The sequence below is a fragment of the Lissotriton vulgaris genome, chromosome 6, assembly GCF_964263255.1.
Source record: "Lissotriton vulgaris chromosome 6, aLisVul1.2, whole genome shotgun sequence".
Lineage (NCBI taxonomy): Eukaryota > Metazoa > Chordata > Amphibia > Caudata > Salamandridae > Lissotriton > Lissotriton vulgaris.
Genome location: NC_141694.1, coordinates 706,675,897 through 706,700,496, shown reverse-complemented (window position 1 = coordinate 706,700,496; position 24,600 = coordinate 706,675,897). Strand labels below are relative to the sequence as shown.

Genomic DNA, 24,600 nt, shown 5'->3' with positions numbered 1-24,600 from the left:
ACATCACTTTCCTAAAAGTACATTACTTAAACACACATACACATTACATAATTTCAACAGTATTTGAAGAGAAGATCCTTCCTGTTTCCCCATAACGCGCCCTGATTCCCATATGCAAATTAAAATCTCTAAGTGTCTTCAGAAATACTAAAGTCAGTGTTCAAATAGTTCATTTTACCAAACACAGTTTAGTTTCCAGAATATTTCCCTGTTTTCCCAAATGGTTCGCCAGCAAACTGTCAAGTAAAAAAAACCTGTTATCTAAACAATTCACGAATCGAAGTAGCAATGTCCTGGCTACAGCAACATAGTATCATAATTGCCGAGCAAGGACACCCTGGAACACCAGGAAAGTAATACCAAATTTTTGAAAATAGCCTCTACAATCTCCAAACAATGGTAAAGTTCAAGTATTTATGGCAAAGGTTGGATTGTTGTTGGGTGCATTTGCGTAGTTCCTTCTCCAGAGACGCGAAGCCTGTCACCAAGCGGCACCAATATTCTTTCGTCATCACCTGACTTTCCTTTCATGGAAATGAGCTTTGGGTGAGTGTACCTCTCTCTCTCTCTCTCTCTCTCTCTCTCTCAATCTTAATAGGCAGTGCAGCTGGCTCTCTGTGGCGTCAACGATGTCCTTGAGAGTTTTGGAGCACACGAGGACTGCTCTCAGATGGTGTAACAAGGTTCTGTTTAGGTATTTGGAAACAAAATGTGAGGGGGATGCCTCATAAATTAAAGGTAACATTTATAGATTGCAAAACCCGACTTGATTCGGCACTGCTGCCTATTTAATAAGTATCGAAGATCTGGTTGGTAATATTCTGAATTCACTCGATGCTGCATTCTCCATTCTTAAAAAGACACATGTCAGACTTATTTTACCTTTTTATGTGTCTCAGACATTTTCATAATACATTTGCCTGCTTCTTAATCCTGTTCCAACTTGTCAATCTTGTGTTTGTTCCTCCCACAGAGCATTGTCTCTTTACCATCACTTTGATTGGCTGGCATCTCTGCCTCCGCTGCTTACTTTGCCAGCACTAGTTTCTTCTTTCGTGTTCATTACTCCATGAGAATGCATTATTTTCGAGTTGTCTCCCTCATGCACTTCTCTACCCCTGCAATCCATGTTGCTGTGTTTCTCCCGTCCCCCGATCTGGTCTGCTCACTTTGTTCTTCTCCCCATGGCTTCCCTTCTCCCTCTGTGTTGCTCCTGTACTTGTGCCCTTGTTCTCAATCTCTGTTGTAGCTTCGCTCAACCACACCCTTCGTGTTGCTTTCCCTGAGTCCTGTGTTGTGTCTGGCACTCACTTTTGCTTCTGCACCCAGCCCCACTCTTCCCCAAGTTGGTCTGGCACCCCCAATCCCTGTTTAAAGACTTGATTCGTTTTCGAAAGCTTTGTTGCACTTGATTGGACATTTATAGGAGTAATCCTGGCCAACAATAGTGTCAGTCAGCAGCAGGGTTCTATGTAATCTGGCTGGACAGTGTAGCTGTATTAAGAGTACTTTAAAATATACCTGGAGTGGCCTTTTCCTCTAACCAAAGGAGCATTATCCTCTCACCTCCTGTTGTAGGCTGTTTGGTGTATCATTCCACTTTCCTGGAAGTCATTCCTTTGGAATGCACGAGGGACTATTTTACGTCAAAAAAGTACATTCAGTCATCATTCTGTTTATCACATTCAATTATTTGTCTCTTATTCTATTGTATTGGGAAAGCCATCCTTTTTTGCTACTTTTTCCCCAGCCCTGGTAAAGCAAAAAGGGCTTGCTTTAATGTGATAAAAAGACAATTGTGATGCAAAGCATGTAAGTAGCATGAGTTAGCATGAGTTGATAAATTAAAGCCAGACAAATTGGCTTTGATTGGATGCCTCTAACTGTTAAACCAACCCTTGTATCATGAACATGCAAAGTGCACATGACTGTTTGGCCGGCCAAACCGTCATGCGCACTTAAGTACACCAACCACTCCTCCCCTGTTGGCTGTGATGTGATATAAACCTGCCGGACAACGGAAAAATAAAAAGATAGTATCATAGTGTTATCATCATTTTCCACTGCTCGAAATGCAGTGGAGCAGCACCCCTCTGCCTTAGCGGAGGAGCCAACGCTGTTACATCTGCTGATATTATCCAATTAGGCAGGACTCGTTTTAATTACCTTGAAACACTGAAACACTTTGTCTGCTTTGCCAAGATTCCAATTTGCGACCTTCAGAGCACTGACTTGCTAATCTACCTTGTCCTATGTGTCTTGCTTATGAAAAGAATTGTAATCAGGGGTTCCGATTTAGGAGCATCCTCATACCTAATGAATGATCCTAAATGTTATGTATAATTTTCTCCAAAAAGCACATCCGTACTGGATGACAGAAACAAACATTATATGTGGAGTGTCTGTCCTGGTGCAGCATGGGTTTGAGGGAGGTTTCCTGAGTCACCTCAAAATCACACCACCTTACTTTGAACGTGGAATGTCCTCATACCACTAGATGGCAGGAGTGTGCAGAGCATGTGAATCTACAGCACCACAGGCCACAAACTGTTAGTAACGGGTAACATTTTCCTTGTTTTTAAATTTCAACTGAATGTATTTGGGCTGCAATAAACCTGGAGAAGGGAAAATGGTTCTTTAATGCAGCACTGCAGCAGTTAGCATCTGTGAGGGTGGTGTGTCACGTTGTACAATGTGAGCACATGCTAGGAAAAAATATATATTTTCAAGTGTCGTTGTTTTTTTCTTTAGTTGCAGAATGCAACATTTGTCGGGCCCCTTCCGTGTCCACCATGGAACTTTTTGAAGAGTCTACACACAGAAGAGGCTCAATCTCCTAGCTGTATTAAACTTAGCAGAATGGATTCATTAAGAAGGGGTAACCAAGTGATATACACCAAAAGCAGCAAATTCTAGATCTCAGACCCAGCACTGTACCTCCTTAAGGAGAAGATCTATGTGGTTGGGTGGAACAGTCATTTCCAGGAACATACTCACTATCAAATCTGTGCGACTGATTTCAGATAGGGCTGAATGCATTTATACATCTTGAAGTTGCTGCCTGGCTGGTTATGGAGCACTTTGCTGAATGTGTTCCCTTTCCTCTTTATTAGCATCTCTCTAAGTAACAAACATTGAGAAAGCAAATACAGCTGGCTTCAAAATTCCACTGTATGTAAACACAGGCATTCACAAATGCTCTTTATACGTGATGCCTGCACAAGTGCAATTTATCACAATAAAGACTATCCTATTGGCGTTGCCAGTGCTGCGAGGAAATGGTATTCCTTCTGTTTAAAAGTAATAGAATAGATAAAGAATTGAATGTGACAAGCAGTGCAATAATTTTGGATGTAAACGAGGCCTACTTGCATTGGAACAGAAATACTTCCTTGAAGGCAGAATTATACACCAAGTAGCCAATAGTGTAAGGTGAGATACTAATCTAGGTGGAGCTAAAGCCTACAATGTTTGTTAAAGAATTAGTAAAGCCTAATCCTAAAGTTGTGTTTAGCAGAACCGCTTATGTGCTGTAGTCCCTCCCTCACATATACATTGTAAATAAAAGCTGTCGGCTCAGAGGTACCTCCACCAGCAGTGGTCTGTGCAGGTAAGCACGATGCTGGGAGGAGAGACAACCAGTCAGACTGGTCAAGGCTTCTTAGTCTGATCTTGATCATTGCTCTCTTTATCAACGAGTAATTGTGTAAGCGCTTGTTGTTTGTGGTGGCCTGAAAAGTCCTCTACAGTTTACTTGGTGCCACAGCATCTCAGGAGCAGCATTCAGAAAGCCTAAAGTTGGCCCTCCGTTGTCTGGCCGCTCTCATTTTATGTTTGCTCTGCTTGGATTGTCTTGTATGCTAATTGTTAGTAAGAACTTCTGAATGTGTTGCAAGGCGCTTATTTATTAACAAGTGAATCTAAGGTACTCATTCTACTTGTCATCACTCTAGATTTAGTTAATTACAGTGCAAAGCATAACCATGAAAAACACAGCTGAAAAAGTGCCTTCCACAAGCAAAGATGTATGTGCATATAACATGGCAATCTGTCCGGTATAATCTCTCATTTTATAGAGTTTGTGCAGTAATGAGAAAGATTCCAGTCACTTAAAACCAGAGAATTATCTTTATTTAACTTTCTAAACCCCCTTTTATCTACTCTTCTGAAAGCATAGCCTACTTAATTATTTGCAGTTATACATAGCCTAAGGTAGGTAAGACAAGGCTGGTCTGATATTAATGATACATGTTTGCCAAACTTGGGCTCTGTTTAAGAATTCTGTGCAATTCACTCGAAAGCTCATGCTTATAAACGTTGTACAGGCCAACAAGGTCTTGGCACATCATAGGATAAACAAAACTGAGATTTATCGATTTGTCACTCGTGCTCCATTGAAATGTCGCAAACCAGTTGTCCTGTAATCACCTTTGGCTTCTGAACACTCCTAGTGTGGAAGAGGAGGCCAAAGCAGATGAAGGGAGCAACCAGAATTCTTGGCAATATTGTTACAATTACATGCTGCACTTCTTGTGCCTTGAAATCACGCATTCCTTACTATTTACAAAAAGATGGGGGGCCTCCATTACACCAGCCCATAGAACATTGACTACGGCTATAATGCCCTGTACAAGAGGTCCACCAGGACTATTACTTTGACTTGTCATTATCACGAGCAAGATTGTGTCCATTCAACAAGGTAGGGGATCGACTAACAATTCTTTGGAATTTATCAGAATTCTATATCACATAACATGCATGTGCATTCCAAGCATAAGCGAGATAGATTATCTAACTAAGCACTTATCAATCTATCTGTCTACTAAGCAATGACAAGAAAGTTCAAATATTTGGATATTTGCCAAAAAAAATATGTTATACAAATATAAACACTCAATATCATCAACTAGTACTTATTGTAATGGAACGCAATAAATAAACACAGACCAGGATAATTTGTTTGCAAACACCACCATGTTCGTTTAGACCCTGGAACATCTCCAGTGTAGTGTGACAGCTTCCCCAGTTCCCAAAAGCTATTATATTGGAAAAGGGAAATGCAGTTTCTTTCTCTTGTGCCCCCCCCCCCCATCGAGAATCCCCCAAGAGTCAAGATCAGGAACCTCGCAGTTGAACTTATGTGGTGCACTTCACCTACTTCTGTACTTGCAGCTTAAAGGGGATCCCTTACCTCCAATAAGGTGTACTTATACTTTTATCCAGCATTCTGTAAATAGTTGTGTTATATGAGGACGTATGAAAACATTTAGTGAGACAATCTTTGTTGGATGATATTTCAGCTGATTGCCAGTAGCAGATTATGCATACTTTTGCCACCGTCAAGGCTGGTCACCACCCATCTGTGCCAGTGTGCCGGTGGCTCAAGAGCGCCAAATGTATTGAGTAGAAGTGCTAGCTTCATTCAAATCCAGAAAGCTAAGCAGCTAGCAAGTGTGTAAGGTGTGTCAAACTTGAGGCTAATAAGAGGCAAGTCTAGGAGATGACCAAAGGTTATCTGGAAGATCTCTCTCACTCAAGGCAGGACTTTGAATCAGGCCCGGACTGGCCGTTGAGGGCACCGGGCAATCCCCCGGTGGGCCGCATTGTTGGGGCCGGTTTTGGGCCCCTGGGGCCGTTTTTGTTACAGGGCCGTTATGCTGCAAAAACGGCCCTGTAACAAAAACGGCCGAAAACCGGCCCTGTCACAGAGCGCGGTCGCACCTCTCCCCCCTCCCCACTCCTCCCGAAGGGGAGGAGGGGGGCCGGCCGAGCACTTTGCCAGGGCCGGTTCTGGTTCCCAGTCCGGCCCTGCTTTGAATGGTAACTCTACCCAGTCCAAATACCTGCAGGACCCAGTAATGAACATGACCACATTAATAGTCAAGTCAATCTAGTAGTCATTCACTGTAGTGGAAACCAAGCTAGGGACGTGCCTCCCAAAAAGATGTCATAAAAGACAAAAATAATTATTCAGTGAGAAGGAAAAAACTTTTTTTTTTGTCCAGTTTTTTGTCTTGATCTTATTTTGTTGTATCTGTCATCTTCTGGAATTCGATTTCTGTGGTGGACATTTAGCCTGACAAGCATTTGAGATTGTGCAGTTTCAAACATTTTGCCCTGGTATTCTATTAAGATGGCTGAATTAATTTATTTGTGTGTTTTTTTTAATTTGGTTACTAATTTATCTAGAAGTCATATAATGTGTCAAGCATAGTCTTGCTGCACTCCATATCGCTCCCTAAAACAGCAAATTGTCGAGTGAGTTTATAATGAAGATAGTAAGATTTCACACAGTAGAAAGTACTGAACCTGTCAACTTTAGTTTGCTACCAGTGCCCTTGAATGTTGTTGTCTAATGCCGCCCCAGGTATGAGCAAAGCATCTCAGTACGTGTGTCTCAAAGAAGTCACAAGTGAATGAGATGATTGCGTCGGTTTTACAGCTGCAGTTACTCATGACTAAGAAGAAATCAGTTGGACCAGGCTCATTTGCTCAAAATAATTGTATTCTGTTTTTTTATGTCAATTTTAGTATGGAATATTATTAAATATCACAGTGCTTTTAGAATTTGAAATATCTACAGCTGGTAGGAGACATTAAATTAAAAAAATGGTAAGGTACTACCCGTATTTATTTATTTCCGCAACTTATTCTCTTAGCAAGATTTTTTTTTCTTAGGTGATACTTCGGTGACTAAAATGCAATCCATTTGTGTATAAGGTAGCATCTCATTACCCAGCTGTGCATAACACGCTTATAAAATTATCTGAAGTCCTACCAGGTCATCATTGAGTAAGAGTTCACAGAATGATTAGTCTTGTACAGAAACCTTAAGAGCGTCCTGTTGTTTTCGCACATTATGAATACATTTTTCCTTCTGTGACCTTCAATAACTTAATGGTCAGTTGTCTCTCGTCATATCCCATATCTGTTGGGCCAGTGTTGTGCATTTTTTGGGCCCATTCCATCGTCTCTCTTAGCATGTGTATTTTGATGATGGACCCCGAACCTTCAGTGTGGATTTACTACTCTCTCCTTTAGACATCTATGTTTTAGTTTGTCACCTTTGGATCTGTTCTCGTCTTTGATAAAGGAATATTGCCCTGTGCCTGGATCTCAGCTGCTTCAGTTTAATCCCTCGAAAGTCTCTGTCTCCTATAGCCTCTTGAATCATGCCACTACCTTTGGTGCTACAATGATCAACATAGGCATCCGTGCCTATTTTATGACATCTACAACTCTTACTGGATTCTGGTACCCTAAAATACATCCTTTGTCTTCCACTGTTAATAGACATATCAGAATGCAGATTATTCCACAACCGTACTTAGATTGCATTGGCTGGTGCATAAGTTGCCTATCATTAATAACCTCGTAAATGCCACCAAAATCATCTGCCTTCTTTTGGCCTTTGCACTTTTTACCAGCAGAGCAGTGAGAAATAATCTGTGTCGATTGTATTATTGAAAAAATGCAGGCTCATGAAGAAGGGCAAATGGTTAATCTATTTCCAAAGAAGAATGAGACAGTTTAGGTAATAGGAAATTATTCTTACCTTTTGAAGGACTGTTGAAGTAAAGAGGTTGTGACTACTAACATAGAACTGACATGAGTTGAACGTTGCCATCTGTGCCATCAACGTCGTAGTGGCGATCCGATGTGATAGGACAATTGATCAGTATGATGAAGAAGAAGACCACCCTTTACTAAGGGTTTTATAGTAAGAAGACATCTATATGAAAACCTGAAAGACGTGTTGGAACATTATATCGTAACTGCCCTCTTTACATAGATTACGACTGTATGGATGATAACGTATAGGAGGAACGCTTCACACCTGGCGATCCGATACTTGTTAACACCTTTTTGTCGATATGTCTGAGTATATCATTTATAAATACGGATAGCTGTAATCTCGTATAATGTCTAGAAATATATATGTTCATATAAACAAAGTATGTGTTAAAAAAAAGTAAAAACTGTTGTGCATGGTCCAAAATCTAAAGGGAGCAGCACATGTAGCAAGTGCATGCATGAAAAGACTGTGTGTCTCTTCCTACCTTTGCACATGCTGCTGGCTGCACACTAAAGATGTGCATCAATGGTCACTTTGGTAGAGAAGTTCAATGGCAAAACAAAATGGCTTCATCCCGGGTGAAGTATTCTTTACCAGCGGGGAGCTGGGATGGATTGATGGACATCACGCTCCTAAAATAAATCGGTAACTTATATGAACATTTGACCAGGGTTGGAGTTCCCTGGATCGTTTGACCAAGAACCACACACTGGCTGATTGACATATGCTGTGTGGAATTGGTGGCAATATTGAAATTGCCACAGTTTAATGGTGGATCACCACAGTGGATGTCTGCAGACTCGTCCCTTAGTTGTATTGCATACCAATCTGGGGATAGCTGACACCACTGTTGTCACGACTATTGTCCTGAGGATACCCCGGGATTTATTAGGGGTCGAAACGTCGACATTGTTTCACATGGTTATTGATCAAATAATAGGTCTGCATGCAATGCCACATGCACATGTGATGTCTTTGTAAATATTCATATCCAGTGTCATTTTGCATTGTGTATCTTTTATGTATATTTTGTATTTTTTCACACACTGGAACACCGCGTCATCTGCACTTTTGTTAGTTGTATCAGTATCTGCATATTTATTGAAAAATAATACAGAAATAGTCACAGAAACCCTTTGTCAGCTTTTTATGACTAATTACTTTATTATGCTTTGCATGAAATACGACCAAAGCGTGTGTGTACCACTTGGTATCTTTTGAGTAATACATTGAATGGTGGCTTCCCCAAACAGGTGTTGGAGGGTGACTTATTTCTGGAAAAGAGTGCTATGGTGTACTCTGTTTATATAAAAATTCATCTCGGTGACAGGCACACAAGCACATCCATCTGCAAAATGCATGTCACAAATACACAAAAAAAATTTGCCCTTCCTTTGCACTCACGTTAGTACCCAATTGCAGATTTTGACTACAAATGAAATTGGACATAGTATCTCAGATTGTATTGTAGGAGAAACAATAGTACGTTTACAAAAATTCTTTGTGTTTTATATAATGATAGAACGGTATTGTAGCTTAACAAGTGTACCAAGTCAAGTGAGAGAACAAAATGGAACTTTAAATATTATTGCTATCAGGGGCCATGATGCATGTTGGCCGCAATATCCCTGTTTTCTTTGAGTGCACTGTTCATGTTTCTTTTGTGTGCACTGTCTCTGTTCCTGCTGCAGCACACCATTACCTAGGTGCCCCTGTTGCAGACTGGGGTAGAGCGTCCTATTACTATTATCAAGGCATTGGCCTCATCGCAAGCATGAACTCTGATAGTTTGTGCTATGTTGAGGAGGTGCATTAAGTGAAAGACGGGGCTGCGGCTTCAAACTTCGGCTCCGTCTTTCATTAGAGTTGACCTGGCTTTACTTTGAATGTGTTGGAGGGATCCCCATCAGTGAGGGCAGTGGTTACTGCACCGACCTGTGGTTCGATACCTATGGGATCCTTGGGACATTTGTGAATCCCTTCTCAAAGGCCCCCTTGATTCTGAATGTGCACCACCTCTATGTGGAATACAGTTTTGCACCTCCTAATAGCTTCTTTGCCATTGCACCTGCCTCTATAATAGGGTGCAGGCTCAATGGCAAAGTGTTTCGCATTGGGTAATGCCCTCCATGTCAATGAGGAACGTCCATTTTGATCATTCTGGTGCAAGATGTATGCCTGCACGATGCATATGATAGAAGGACCCGCACAAGCATCTGTGACTCCTTCTATAATACCAAAGTGCCCCTGGGGCCCAGAAAGTGGATGCAAGCGCAGGCTGCACCACTTGGGCACTTTATGTGAAATGTGTGTTTGCGGTGCATTTATGTGGCAGACAGCACTGACATTTAAACCACTCACTGCCAGTTGGATCTAACGCTAAAGTTCTTCTTTTCTACTCTTCCCTCTCGCTCACTGCACCAGTTCTGAACTTACAACTTCTTCCAGGTTCAGACCCATTACATTAGAATACTTGATACATTGGCTCCATGTCCAAGCCTATTGATGGGCAAAAGGTATTTAATAATCAATTCAAGCCTTGCACTTCTGCTTCAGTTATAAGGTCTCTCTGGTGTGGCAGAGCAATAATAATGGTTCCTGTTTACACGCCTCCGGCTTCAGCCAATGAGTGTGCTTCAGTCCTCCTGTGGTTATGGATCATGAATCTGGTAGAGTAGTACTTTCGTTGACTTGGCCAGTACTTTTCTCCACTTCACCGGTGCTCTCCTTTTCCTCATTCGACGACCCCACCCTGAATGCAAGGATCCTGGTCATGTGATTGTCTGCTTTACTGCACATGGGTGATAAAATCTACACAATAATTAATCATTTCAGTCATTGATTTTTAAGATGAGTTGCTCCATTGCTTATGGGTCATTGTGCGAGTTTAGACTCAGAATATCAGCATTCAGGCCTTGATAGAGTATGGATTTTCTAAGGATATATCATGCTGCATTGGCGTAATTCATGATATTTTGAAGCCCCATGCACCTCTGAATCAACCCCTCATCTGAAAGGATAAGAGCTTCTCCTTCTTACTCCTTCGTTAGTGAATGTGAGCTAGTTTGTAAGAGCTTAGCTATTAGAGCTGAGGTGGAGCTTTGTGTCCTTCTACTGCCTGTGTTTTATGAACATGCCTTTCCATTCCTTTTTAGAGGATGATGTGTCAAACGTGCAAATAATGTGTGCCTGGTGCCAGAAAGTGGGAATCAAGCGCTACTCCCTGAGCATGGGAAGTGAGGTGAAGAGCTTCTGCAGCGAAAAGTGCTTTGCGGCCTGTCGGAGAGCATACTTCAAGAGAAACAAGGTAAGAGTGTGGCAAGAGACATAGACAACAAGAAAGGTGTAGAAAGGGAGAGACTTGCACAACCCTGACACAGTTATCTTTTCATTGAGTCAATTGTGCCAATATGGAGCTCTTTTGTTGTTTGCCCTACTGTGCTTGTTTTCTACCTGTGACTTTCTATTATATGCTTGAGTAGCAGCCTGAGCCCTGGTAGGGGCAACACTAGCATGTTACTGTTAAATTTATCAAAAGACATGCAAAATCCACTGGTTTGTCATCGCCAAGTCTAAATACGGGCTCAGCTTGAAAGTAGCCCAAAGGTAAGACTTGCGACCAAAGACAGCATATGGTTTGCTGGCAATCTAGGGAATGCACATATTCCACTGATATGACATTCTCTCTTTAAATTAACTTTTTTTTTAATGCTATCCATACTTAGGCGTTAGGTTTTGTATATGATCTGTTCTGCAGTCTACAATATCTGTTAATGCACTCATTTGTAAGCGACATACTCTGGTGTGTATTAATTTGTCAGCAGTTACGTAGCTGAGGATGGTATTGCACTTCAGTATTAAATCCATTTTTTCATTTCTTTTTTTTATAAGTTTGCCAAACGGAACAAACTTGCATAAGATTTTAAGCCTGTGTTCCTATGGCTGAGTCTGTTTATTCTTGTCAACATCCATATCGACCACCTTATCGGTTTTAACATGACAAGCGCTGCCCAAAAATATAGTTCTTCATCGAACGTTTTGCATACTTTCAGTTTAAATACACCAATCCACAACCAATTTCACAGTGGAACAAATATAGACTTGGTAGATTCAGCATTTTCCAAACCGTTGTCAAAAGGTGCTTTTTTCATGTGCAATTGTGCTTTTATGCTATAGGTTGTTCGTCATAGGCCAGATGCAAAGTAATTTTTTGGACCCACTGACTTTAGCAGTGCCACTTTTGGAAAGACCCCCGTACCATTACTCACTTCTGAAAATTAAATGATTCAATTGTATACCATTGAAGCGGGAGCTTGAGTAGCTCCAGTTGCCACTTTACATGCACCATCTAGTGCAATTTTCATTGTCTGATTGGAGAAGCCACCGTTTGGAGGTGCACCCCACTACATCAAGGTCAGTACATTGAGTGACCACTGCATTGTAGTCACTATAGCCCTATGAGAAATGCATCTAGGTTCATGATATCCCTGACATTATGTCACCAAAAGTAAGTAATATAATAACATTGGGAGAAGGAGTAAAAAAAAAGAAATTATAAATCAATTAAACTCAAAAAGAGGGTTTGTGGGATTCTTAAAAGAAGGTGTAACATTAGTTGCATTTATTTGTAGGATCTGTTTATTACTATCAACTGAACTATACGAGTAAATTAATTTAAAAATCTCATGCTTAGAGTACAGCATACATTATGTAAAAAAACAGCAGGCAACCCAGTCAGCCTGCAATCTCTTATCCTAGAGCACCCCACCACGATTTCGTAATAGTGGATTATAACACTTGTGGGCTGGCGGATCTGCCTTATATTTCCAATCATGAATGAGCAGGGCACCCTATTCAGGACTTTCTGTCAACCTATAAACTTGTCTTTGCTCAATGGGAGGCAGAAGCAAAAGAGAAATAATGATGGTTCCCACCCACCTGCAATGGGCTCTCAACAATTGAGTATGTCTTCCTTTCCGAGCGGCTAGCCTCGCGGCTAGCTACCGTTGACATTGAAAAAAGACCCGAAAGCAACCATAATCCCTAAGTGTAGCCTGAACCTGCTAATTCAGTTGTGCATGGAATGCAGACACATGGACAGGTTGACCAGGGAAGAAAGGATTAACTAGTCAGAAGAATTAAGTGGAGGCATAGTACACATCACTAATCATAGCTTGGAAAAGCGAACAAGAGCCATCTCTAAAAGTGGAACATCAGGTCTCAGTATACTAGTGGTGGAAGGGTTGTGTGGATGGGCTTATATTGCATGATGGATGCCCCAGAGCAATTTGGTGGGGGCAGATGTTCACGGACTCAATTCGATAAAACCATCATGGCTTCTAGGAGGGAGCTCTGCAGAGTACGGTGTCCCTTCAAGCAAAACCTGACAGCACCCTTACCGGAGACATTGAAAATAATGCGCTTAATCCACAAAAAAACTTTTTGGGACCAGAAGCGGGCAAGACATCAAAAGACATGGACAACCTTATTCAATCTATTAAGAGATCATAATCAAATACGATTCTGGGTGGTTGTTAGCAATATAAAGAACAACAAGGGAACGAGAGAGAAAAATGTTCCAGAAGCAGCCTGGATAAAACATGTGCTGGAACTTTACACGGATAATCAGGCAGCCTCGCTGGTAACCGGCCACCATGGGACACCGGTCCACAGGCACATCTTTACAGGGGGTCATACCAACTGGAGAGCCATCCACCAGCATGCTGGGAAGATGCCAACATAGGGTTGGCATTGTCATCTTACTTGCCGGAGGACAAGTGCACAGTTGCTGGTCAGATAAGCTGCAGGAAGGTCTAATCTATCATCAGGCGATTGGGAAAATAGGGACCCCCTGCCTGAATGGTTTACCTGCAAGTGTGTTCACATGTGCTCCAGAAACCTAGGAAGGATGGTTGTCCCCTCTTTTTAACTGCGCACTACAAACAGAGACCATTGCAGATGCCTGGAGAAGTTCAATTCTATGCCCCACATACAAAAAGGAAGACTGGTTGTTGGCCACAAATTACTGTGTAATTGCACTCTTCAATGTGGACGCTAAAACTTATACCCGCCTACCTCTGGAGTAGCTAGAATCGTGGGTGCTGGAGCAGGAGATTTTACAATTTTTTCAATCAGGCTTTAGGTCTGGGGCATCTACTGCAGACAATATCATCACTCTATCTTATCTGAGGTACCAGGTCACTCAAAAGTACAACCTCCCGCTATTGTGTTGCTTTATTGATTACAGCGTGGCATTTCACAGGGTTGATAGGGCAACCTTATGGAGGAAGCTGTTAGCAGGGTTTACCCTCCCGACTGCTGAGAGCCATAGTCTCACTGTATACTGACTCATGGGTCCAAATTCGAACAGGCCCTTGCACGGTCACTCGGAAAATCAGTACTAAACGTGGCCTAAAGCAGGGCTCTGTCTTGACATCATTGTTTTTCAATCTGTGCACAGCTGATCTAGGTAAAACCTTGGAGTCCTGCAGCCTGGTTCTGTCCAAACTAGGTAACATTAAGCTGCAAATAATTCAATGTGCAGATGATAAAGTGATCATGGATTGCACTAAAATTGGGCTGCAATAGACACTGAATGACTTGAAATCCTCTAACCTGTCCAACTATCTCCAGGTGAACCTGGATAAAACAAAGATCTTAATATTAGGCAGGCACATAAACAAAAAAGTGCCTTCTGTCGTCTGTCCAACTACACGGTCAGCACAGCTAGAAAGTATAATTACCTGGTTGTGTGGTTCAGTGAAAACAGCTCTGCAGTGGCTCGGGCTAATGCCTTTATATAAAGGATTATAAGAAAACAGTGGTCCTTATAAAAAAGAGAAAATAGGGCTGTGATTAATATAGACTAGAGTCAGTGCTATATTGATGCTGTCCTGCCGGACAGTCAATTTAATGAATGATCAATGCAAAAACAAATAAGGACACAACAATAAAGTGGGACACAATCTTATGTCCTACAAAAACACAAAACAAATACATTTGGGCGAAAACATTTCAGGCAAGACAAAAGTAGCTTGTGAAAAATGCAAATAGTTAAGACAAGCTTAGAGACGACAGCTATTGCACTTGTTTTTATCACATTAGATTAATGTGCAAGCTGTTTTAACAAGTCGACAATGTTTCGATCCTTTTAAAACAATACTAGGATCATCATCAGGACGAATTTAATACAAGCCTGAATTTTAGTGCCTCGTATGCTAGTACGAGCGGGATTGCGGGACCAAGGATGGCTCATAGGAAGCCTGGATGTGCTTCAGGTGCGGACCTGGAATTAGTACCATGGAAGTGTCACGGTGTGGATGCAGCAGCTAACAATTTGGAAGGGCAGTGATTGAGGCCGTGGTGGTGATGCACCAGTAGACCATAAATTGAAGTTTCAGGTCCAGAGCTCGGTGGCTAGGATGTAGGTCCTACACTGGACTTGTTAAAACAGCTTGCACATTAATCTAATGTGATAAAACAAGTGCAATAGCTGTCGTCTCTAAGCTTGTCTTAACAATTAGCATTTTTCACAAGCTACTTTTGTCTTGCCTGAAATGTTTTCGTCCAAATGTATTTGTTTTGTGTTTTTGTAGGACGCAGGATTGTGTCACACTTTATTGTTGTGTTCTTATTTGTTTTTGGATTGATCATTCATTAAATTGACTGTCCGGCTGGACAGCATAAATATAGCACTGACTCTAGTCTATATTAATCACGGCCCTATTTTTCGTTTTTGTAAGGACCACTGTTTTCTTATAATACTGACACCCAAGGTCCTTATTTACCTTGCGGGTGTCCTTGTTTGGTTTAAAATATATGTATGAAAAAGGAGGCAGGCATTACATATGACATTGCCCAACTATATCGGAAATCGAGCAGTGCATCGTTGGAGCCAACATTAATAGTAATTAAGGCAACTTTTATCCAGGCTGTACAATATGGTCATCATGCCTACCCTGTTGCCTTAGATTCAACTTTAGAACAAATCTACTGTAGAGCATATAGAAAAATCTTTCAACAGCCACGTATTGCTCGTCGGACCAGGCTAAGGTTGGAACTGGGTCTGGCCATCCAAAAACTGGATTGTCAAGCCTCCATTTTGAAATATTTCATCAGAACCACAAGGGCTCAGTCTAAATCATTTAAAGGCCACCTAAAATGTATCTTGAAACCCCTGGCAATCCTTGGTATTTCCAAACAGAGATGCAATAAAGCCACTTAAGATCGAAATAACAGCACTCCAAACTGGGGATGTCCCATTCAACACCTGGAAGAGGGCTATTAACCATCAATTAAAAGAGTCCTCAAGTGAGTGAGACTTATGGTCCATAGACAACTTGGCATGGGTTCAACCCCTGAATAACACTTATCTTCCCCGGAAACCACAATCTTATCTCATTGAAGTCATAAATGGGGTTACTCGCCACCAGATATTGTATATGAGACTACTTGCACTGCTCATAAGAGAATTTAATCCGGCTTGGGGGTGCAGCATTGACAAAATGGAGTGCATGTTATGTTCTTATCGATCTGAATCAAGGATACATCTGTTATGCTGCTGTCCTGTATTTGATCTAGTGACAAGACTTCTAATTAGACCAGTCTTCCTGGCCATTGCAGGTGCGAAAATGCCAGGTCGCATCTTCTATCTGCTCAAGAGCATTGCCCTGTGAGCTCTGGCAAGGTGCACCAAATTTGTCAGTATACTCGGGCAACACTTTTCCCCACCAAATACAACTGATCTCATGTAAATACAACAATTGATTACAAAATGTACAACACAAGTATTGCCACTTGCTTGACATTCTGGGGAGGCATTGTTCGAAGCCAATTTCACCAAAATTAAGAACAGGGCTCACCTGCTGATACCACACTTGGGCGTAATGCACAGATTGCACTCCCCGGAGTCTGGATCAGCATTGTTAGCTCATACTCCTGGGCAACAGCTATCACAAATTATCTGCTCTCTTTACTGTTTATAGTATTTGTACAGTTTTGTAAGAGGTTTCAGCAATCACAGATGTTACTTATTTATGGTTTTAACTATTCAGTTTTCAAACTACTACTACCATTGCATGTTGGCATGCAAAGAGCCTTATTGGTGGACTTTGTAACATAAGTCAGGCAACTCTCGGATGCACTTTTTTTTGGAAAAAGGGAAAGTGCACACCGGGTTATGTGTACTGGTAATTCGAGAGTTGCTTAGACATGCATTTTATAATAAATCATTCTCCACCCATGGAATTCTGATAGATGTCATTTATTTTTTGCATATATTTGATATTTGGTCTCAGTTTTTTTTGGTTTCTTTTTTTGTCTTTTTTTCTTATTTTGCTTTTATACATATATATACTCTTACTTTTTTTGTTACCAAGGACATTGTTGCATACAAAACATTAAGATATTTCCACATAAAAAACAGTTTTTTTTAAAAACCACATCATCACTGTTTGAAACTTAATGAAAACGCAGAATTAATTCCTTCAACGCGTTTCGGCCGTTCGCCTTCCTCAGGAAATCTGCCTTGTTCTTTACTATATTAACCGTGGCTAAAAATGATGAAAAAGTAATACTTTAGTATTTATCTTATGTACAGATTTATTTAATACTCATGTCTATCTGCTTACTTCATTCTGTTTTATCCTTATAACTGATTATATCCTTATCTGTTACAATTATGCAAACTCCTAAGTGATCAGTAGGCCGTCAAAGGCTAGGTGCTGTCATATTTACATATACTTATATACATACATGTATTTACACACTATATACATTTATTTCATCTATTTCTTCTTATATATGTTTTTCTATACCATATGTACATCCATGTTCAATTCACACTTTTTAACTCATTAGACCTCATAACATGGCATATTGCTTGCAGATGGGAGCTTCAAGGGTAAAAGGCAAGACTCATTCAAATTATGTGGATCCCGGGACAGAACAACCGACTAAGGGAGAAAACTTCCCATAAAGATGTTTACTGCTATTAACGTTAGTAGCATTTTAGTACCTTAATTATAGGAGCGACGAGGCTACTGATGGATCTATTTTTACACTTCTGCGCGGGGACCGCGTTAAGCCAGTTCTGTATTTCTAAATGAAGGGGGAATATATCTATTAACGTCTTTCTCTTAATAAAAGATAGTTGTATTTCTATCGCGTTATATAGATTACCTTGAATGATGTTTATATTGAGCTGTTCCTCACTGTCTATCTGTCTCGTGTGCACCGTGGCTAATGATGCTTCCTTTATCCCAATTTCGGTTCTAAGGAAGTGGGGAACAATCCCTATATTTAAAGACACAAGGACATGACGTTTTATTTAAGATATGCTGATAATATCGCACATTGTGTCCAATGTGTAGTACCTACGTGGATTACCTGCAGAATGACTGTAGACTCCGCCAAAATCACTGCCTCATTAGTATAGCCGGTTTTGAATCAGGGTGACCTTAAACTTTTTTATTATGTCGGTCTGCGCTCAGGCTAAAAATAATTTAAGACCTATGACGAGAAACGTAAGGACATAGTTTTAATATCTGTTCCCACTCCTGTTAGGTATATTAGCCACTACGTGGTTTGGCGCGACCCTTACCTGAAGCGGGTCTTAGGATTCTTCTGCACTTCACTGTGTGTCCGGCTCAAATGTTTGGCTACTTGAAAACCCCGGTCGTGGCTGCTGTACGCTATGCCATATCTTTTAAAGGGGATTAAAGGCTGTAATTAGAAGTCTATCTTCGCAACGGTTGTTGCATTAAAAGTATTACGAGCGCCTCTGTCTATTTAGATGTGCGCGACCTACCTGGTGTTAATCCTGATGTCGTCCTCGATGTGCCACTGGTTCGGATCTAGCCGCCGTCATTGTAATGGAGCCATTTAATAATAAACTTTCTGGCGCCATAATTTCGTCAGTAACGCGTACTCTCGCGAGAATACGCGTCGGTGTAATCCTGCACGTCCTGTTCACCTATTGTGTATGTGCTAGTGGCTCCGCCATCTTATCCTAGTTCCTGCGGCCCTAGATCTATATATTAGCTCATTTTAGAATGCTGGAAAGTGGTTACTACGTTTACTTTAACTACCTAATATTCTACTATCTTGGTTATTTTAAAAAGTTGATCCACCAAATTTGATATGGACCTTTTCATATTGTGATAGCGCCAAGGGAAGTTTTACAGAGATAAAATTATCTTTGATTAGTGTTCCACTTTTAAAGTATTAGGTCGGATTCTTTTGTTTTGGAAGTCAAGTTCACATTGTTATATTTGAAAGTGGGAATAGGGGCAACAATGTGATACTCTTATAGGCAGACTACTGCCATCTGCAGGCAATGTTTGACATCTACAATGTTGCCTATATGATCTGATATACATTTTCTGCTGTTATGGCTCTCTATATAACTCTCGGATGCACTGCCTTCTCGCATGAAGCACTTTAGCCAAATAGCTCTTTCAGTCTGTGTGGCCACTGGGGAACTGTGACCCATGAGAGCCCAGTAAGATGAACGTAGCAATGCACATTTAGCATTTTAGCTGCATGGAGGGCAGAGGAACATAATCCACAGTGCTGCCCAGGTCCTGCTTGCGGTAATGAATTTAGGCATTTATTATAGGCTTGGTAATTAATGACTTTATGTAATTGAATATTACGGTCAAGATATTCTGCCTGATGTAATGATTTTTAACTCACATTTTTGTGTATTGGGATGCAATAGTTTTAATCAATTGAACATTAATAAAATATCATATCATATCAGTTCTCAGGTTTTAGGTGGGAAGTAGCTCTTTTATATGGAGTACTCTGTAACACCACCGACACTCAAGATCTGTTCATCACAAATATCTGTTTTTCTAGAAGAACTTTTAAATATAGGATTAGCATAGTGCCATCCATGCTGAGCTAGAAAGTGACAAAGCGTTTTGCAGCAAAGTCTTAAGCATAGGATTAACTAGTGCCTTTGTGAAAGGTACAGCTGTTGCCATTGTAAATGACAATGCTTTTTACTTATGTTTATTTGTTTGGAGTGGAGTGATCATGTAGGAAAATGGTGCACGCTAAACCATATTGTAGTAAAAAAAAAAGGCACACAGACTTTACGAAAACAGTGTCAATACCTAGGGTTGACTTTCCCCTATATAATACTCTGTTAGCATATCTAACCAGAGATTGAAGAGCTATATAACTGCTACACTCTAGGCTATGGTGGTGCTGATGTAGGCCATTATGCAGAGTATACCAGATGTGAAAGGTAAGCTTTTAATTTGCTGAGCAGTCTTACTGCTTAACTCGCGGAGCCACCTTGCAGCTTACCTCGCTGTCTGGGCTGAAGTTTTTCTCCACTTTGGAACATTGGTGCGTCATACACAAAGCTTGGGCTGCTGTCGAGGTCTCTCAATCGCTACCTTCCACAAGTAGCCGAGAGTGGCTAGGGCCGATAAGGTTGTGTGCTTTACAAAAAGTGTGCTTACTTAGTTAGGTAGAAAACATTGACTTTTTTGAAAAATAAATGAGACATGGTTATTTTGGCCTCATAGAAGTTCATTTCGCTGAGACAGATGAAAATGTGAAAAGAAACAAAAATATTCACAAAACGAATTGTGCGGCTTTATAAAACAAATAATATGGTGGGGTGAGGGACACCAGGCAAAAGGGGAGTTGGAGGGCCTGAATGTGGTGCAACATACAAAGCTGCCGACTTTGGGACTGGGGACCCAGGTTCGAATCTCTGCGTCTGCTCTCCGCTATTGTAATTACTAAAATTAAAAAATGTGTTGCAATATACACAGCTGCCAACAAATAAAATTAAACAATAACAATATAGTAAAGGAAAAAGGAAATAATTAAACAAGTAATGTGGCAGAATGGGTTAGGGACCAGGAGGGGGCACAAGGGGTAGGGGGGGGGCTGAATGTGGCGCAACATACAGAACTGCTGACTTTTGGACTAGGAACCCGGGTTCGAGTCTTGGCATCTTCTCTCCTCGATCGTAATAAATACAATTAAAAATGTGGTTCAACATACAGAGCTGATGACAAATTAATCTAAACAATAACACATTGGAATGGAAACAATGATATGCTATGTAAATGGTAAATGGTTGAACTACAGACAATTGAAACTAAATATAGAAAGGAAAGAATGCTCTACTACAGCAATGGTTGAGCTTGCTTCATGAAGTTTACAGAATCCGGTGAAGAAGGAAGCCCTGCATGTACAACAGGATCGGGTGAAAAAATAGGGTGCCTACAAACCAGAAGTAAACAATTGTAACAGACCAATACTCCAGGGGAGGAGCTACACACGAGGAGGTGGAAAATATAACCACAAAAAACCATAGAGAAGAAAGTTTTCAGAACGACACACACATTAACCAATTGGTAGCAAGGGTGCGGCCAAAGCCCATAAAGTCAATACAGCATGTCTCAGTGACAGCACATACATGCTGCCTAAGCTTAACCTAAACATAACATCAGTCTTTTACCATTCCAGATGCAGTATTACTGCTTTGGGTTGTTAAAATACCAAAAAAGCAACCCCAGACACATGCTTCTTACTTATTAGAGCACATCATAGAGGTGTAGCTTTCTCCATTCACAAAGGATTAACGAGTATAAGACAAAGCAATCCCCTTTCAAGCTGAGAATGCCCGGTATATTATGGAAAAAAGAGCAGGGAACCCAGGGTAGTTTCAACATTTTAGGTGGAGAGCAGCTCTTTTATACAGAGCACTCTACAACACCACCAACACTCCAAATCTGCTCACCTCAGATGTCTGTATTTGTAGCAAAGTTTTTAAGAAATGTATTAGTACACTGAGCTAGGAAGTGACAAAACATATATTTATATAAACTATATATATATATATATATATATATATATATATATATATATATATATATATCTATATAGATATAGATATATAGTTTACAGTTAAGCTTAGGTTATTTGAAAAAATATAGAATTAGAAATTTAAGTTAGTTCATTGTTTTAAAAGTTAGGGTTATCTTTTTCAATTCATTTCATTATAAATGAATGCACTATATTTAAAGAATAAAAATATTTAAGATAAAAGTTATTTTTAAATTGTTGACATAGACATTACGTAAGTATTGAATTGCAGCTTTTATAAAACGCTTACTACCCCTGTGTAGGGTGATGAAGCACATGGATAGCATGCTGTAATGTGAGAGGTGTGTGGCTGGAAGGATGTTGGTCTATGTGGGAAGTATTTCCATGCTGTTTTTGATGACCACTGAGGCATGGTTATCATGTTATGGGGTGTGGCGAGTAGCAGTTTGGTGAATGATGAAGGGTGAGAGATAGACACACAGTTTTATGCTTTTCAGTATGCGGGAAGCTTTGAATAGCTCTGCAATTCCCTTTATAGTATATCTTATAATTATAGACTGCTTAGCTGGTTACAGCACTTGATTGTCCAATCTGATATTTTGTGTATAGTTGTGATCCTCATCCGGCATGGTTGGAGGGAGAGAGAAGTGGCGAGATCTGTTGGGATGGGCGTTGTTATCATTCCATACTTGGGTGTCATTGTGAGATGTAAAGTGTTGATGTAGTGGTGGTCGAAGAAGTGGTAAATGAATGAAATACTTATGTGGTTTAAGTAGATGTTGTGGCTGAAATGTATTGATCCATAGCGCAGTGGAGGTCATAATAAGATACAGAAATTTAAGTCCTTCCTCCTACAATGTTTTGACTAGGGCTGTAGAGGGCATTAAAGTGTTCTCCGTACGTTGCCAAAGGTTAGAATGTTCTTTCACTCAATACTCTGATACCTTTGGGTCTAGCTAGCTCTATATAAAACCTATAAATAAAATACCAGTATCAGGATTATCCACATGCAATTTTATGAACCGCTAAAGAAGCATTTACTCATGTAATCTCAGTGCTGGTCCTTGACCTGCTAGTTCGCATGCAGGTACACAGAGAAAAATGTTCTGCAGTGTTTCTTATATAGGTAACTCATCTTTTAATTAAACTACAATTATCCACCCCACTGAGAGCACACTCTCTCTGATACCTGAAAACCAAATGTAACTTGAATGGAACATTCTTTTTGAGGCACATTTTATTGTTTTCAATTTGACAAAAGAAATGTGATGGTCAAATAAAAATCAAATCATCTCAAATTGAGGTTCAATTAGTTTTTTTTAACATTATGTTTGTTTTTTAAAAGAAGACAGTTATTACATTTAACGTCATATTGATTTTAAAATTTCACTTCATATGGTTTAAAGGAACAAGAAAAGAAAAATAGTGAGTAAGGAGAGTACGAGAGTGTTGACTTTTATTTCATTTAACTAATAAGTCTTATTTATTTTTCCTAGTATTAATAATATTATTATACATTAATAGTACTACTACTAATGATAGTTATACTATTATGTTAAGTAGTAGTATTTGCATTAATAGTATTAGTATCCTAATTACTTTCATGTTTTTTCAATTTGACACAAAAATAATGAATTAAAACTTCACTTTGTGGTTTCTGAACTTTCAAAGTCACTGACCAACCATGACTTGGCAAGGTATTTTGATCGGCACGTCATTATATTTTGAAATTTAGAAATGATGGCACAGCAAAAATAACACGTAGTAGTGAAAAGGTGCCCTTTTCTGTGTTCAATGTGAAAATGTAAGCTAGTGGCAGTGAGTAGCCGACAACTCCACCTGCATATAATTTTAGACTGCCCTTGTCTTTGGACTAGACAATGTGTTTTTTACAAAGATATCAGTGTGTATTTAATTCAGGATTCTATGTTTGATGGTTGTGTTGCTTCCTTTTGTGCTTTGAGAGCGGGGTTAACTCTTTTACGGAGGAGTACCAATACGGTGTTATCTGTTTCGCTGTTCTCAATTCCACTTGCTTATTCATTTGCTGATAAAAAGGCAATAAATGCATAAAGAACTGTTGCTACATAATATTAACATAACAACTGAAAAGCACTAAATTCCAACTGTGCACCCCTTGGCTATAACTGTTCATGTTTGTTGTGAACAGAAAATGCAAGAATGCTCAATTAACATGTTGCCTCTATTTAGCTCGTACCTTAACGTTAATGTAACTTTATATTATTAAAAACAGTTGTCCTGGTCCACAAAGCCCTTGGCTTAAACGTCAGAAATCTGTTCTCACAGGACCAGTCTTTTGCTTGTGGTAGATTTACATCTTTTTATATCACAACGTATCCCAGACCGAGTTCAGAAAACTTACAAGTCATACATATACTGCCTGGGATACTATAGTGCGCAACATTTATGAACACATATTTCACCTGATAATTCTGTGGGCAAAGTTTTGTTGGTTCAGATACAAGCACCTTTAACCTTTCTATGTCCATGTGGAAAATATGTTTCCTGTGGAAAACCCCCCTTCACCTACCGACCTCTGTTTCACCCACCATAAAGACATTTACTCCTGCCTTTGACACAATCAATGCTGCATTATTAGTTTGGAGGATGGAAAAACTACCTGGGAGAGGTAGTTCAAACCCCATAAACAAACCTAAAAGTATTTGGGTGCTGTTCTTCTTTTGAAGGGTTTGTTTAAACGAAAAGCTTACAAAGCCAAGCCCAAACTAAATATTTACAAAGTTGACAATTCCACCATTCTAGAGGGATTTCCACATTTGGGGAATACACATTCTGAACATAAAATTATGTGGAATTTACAATTTGGAAAGTAATTTTTTTGCACACCTCTGTTAGACTTAAATGAGCAAAAATCTTTGTGAATCAGATCATGTTTAGGTAGAGTCCTTTTACAGTTTCAAAGAAAGAACGTCATTTTTTTACAGTAGCTATTTTCAACAAATAGATGCTGACAGTCTAACTTTCTGCTGTCCAATTATACAGACGATACATCCTTCTTAAAAGGTATCTTAATCTTCAGGATTTTTTTAAATAAGGGCCAAAGCAATCTTTATAACTTCCTATCATTGCTCAGATTTGAATAACAATTCATAATGAATTTGCCTTCACACGATTATTTGAATTGCACC

At 40.0% G+C, this 24,600-nt stretch overlaps 1 protein-coding gene across 7 annotated transcripts in view; it reads left to right on the top strand.

Moving 5' to 3' along the window:
- SOBP (sine oculis binding protein homolog) overlaps positions 1-24,600 on the top strand; it is a 429,255-nt gene that overhangs the window by 137,928 nt on the left and 266,727 nt on the right. For all 7 annotated transcript variants that reach the window (XM_086926694.1, XM_086926693.1, XM_086926691.1 and 4 more), the window contains one exon: positions 10,732-10,883. In XM_086926694.1, coding sequence (XP_086782820.1) covers positions 10,732-10,883 — 152 coding nt within the window. The remainder of the gene's footprint in view (positions 1-10,731; positions 10,884-24,600) is intronic.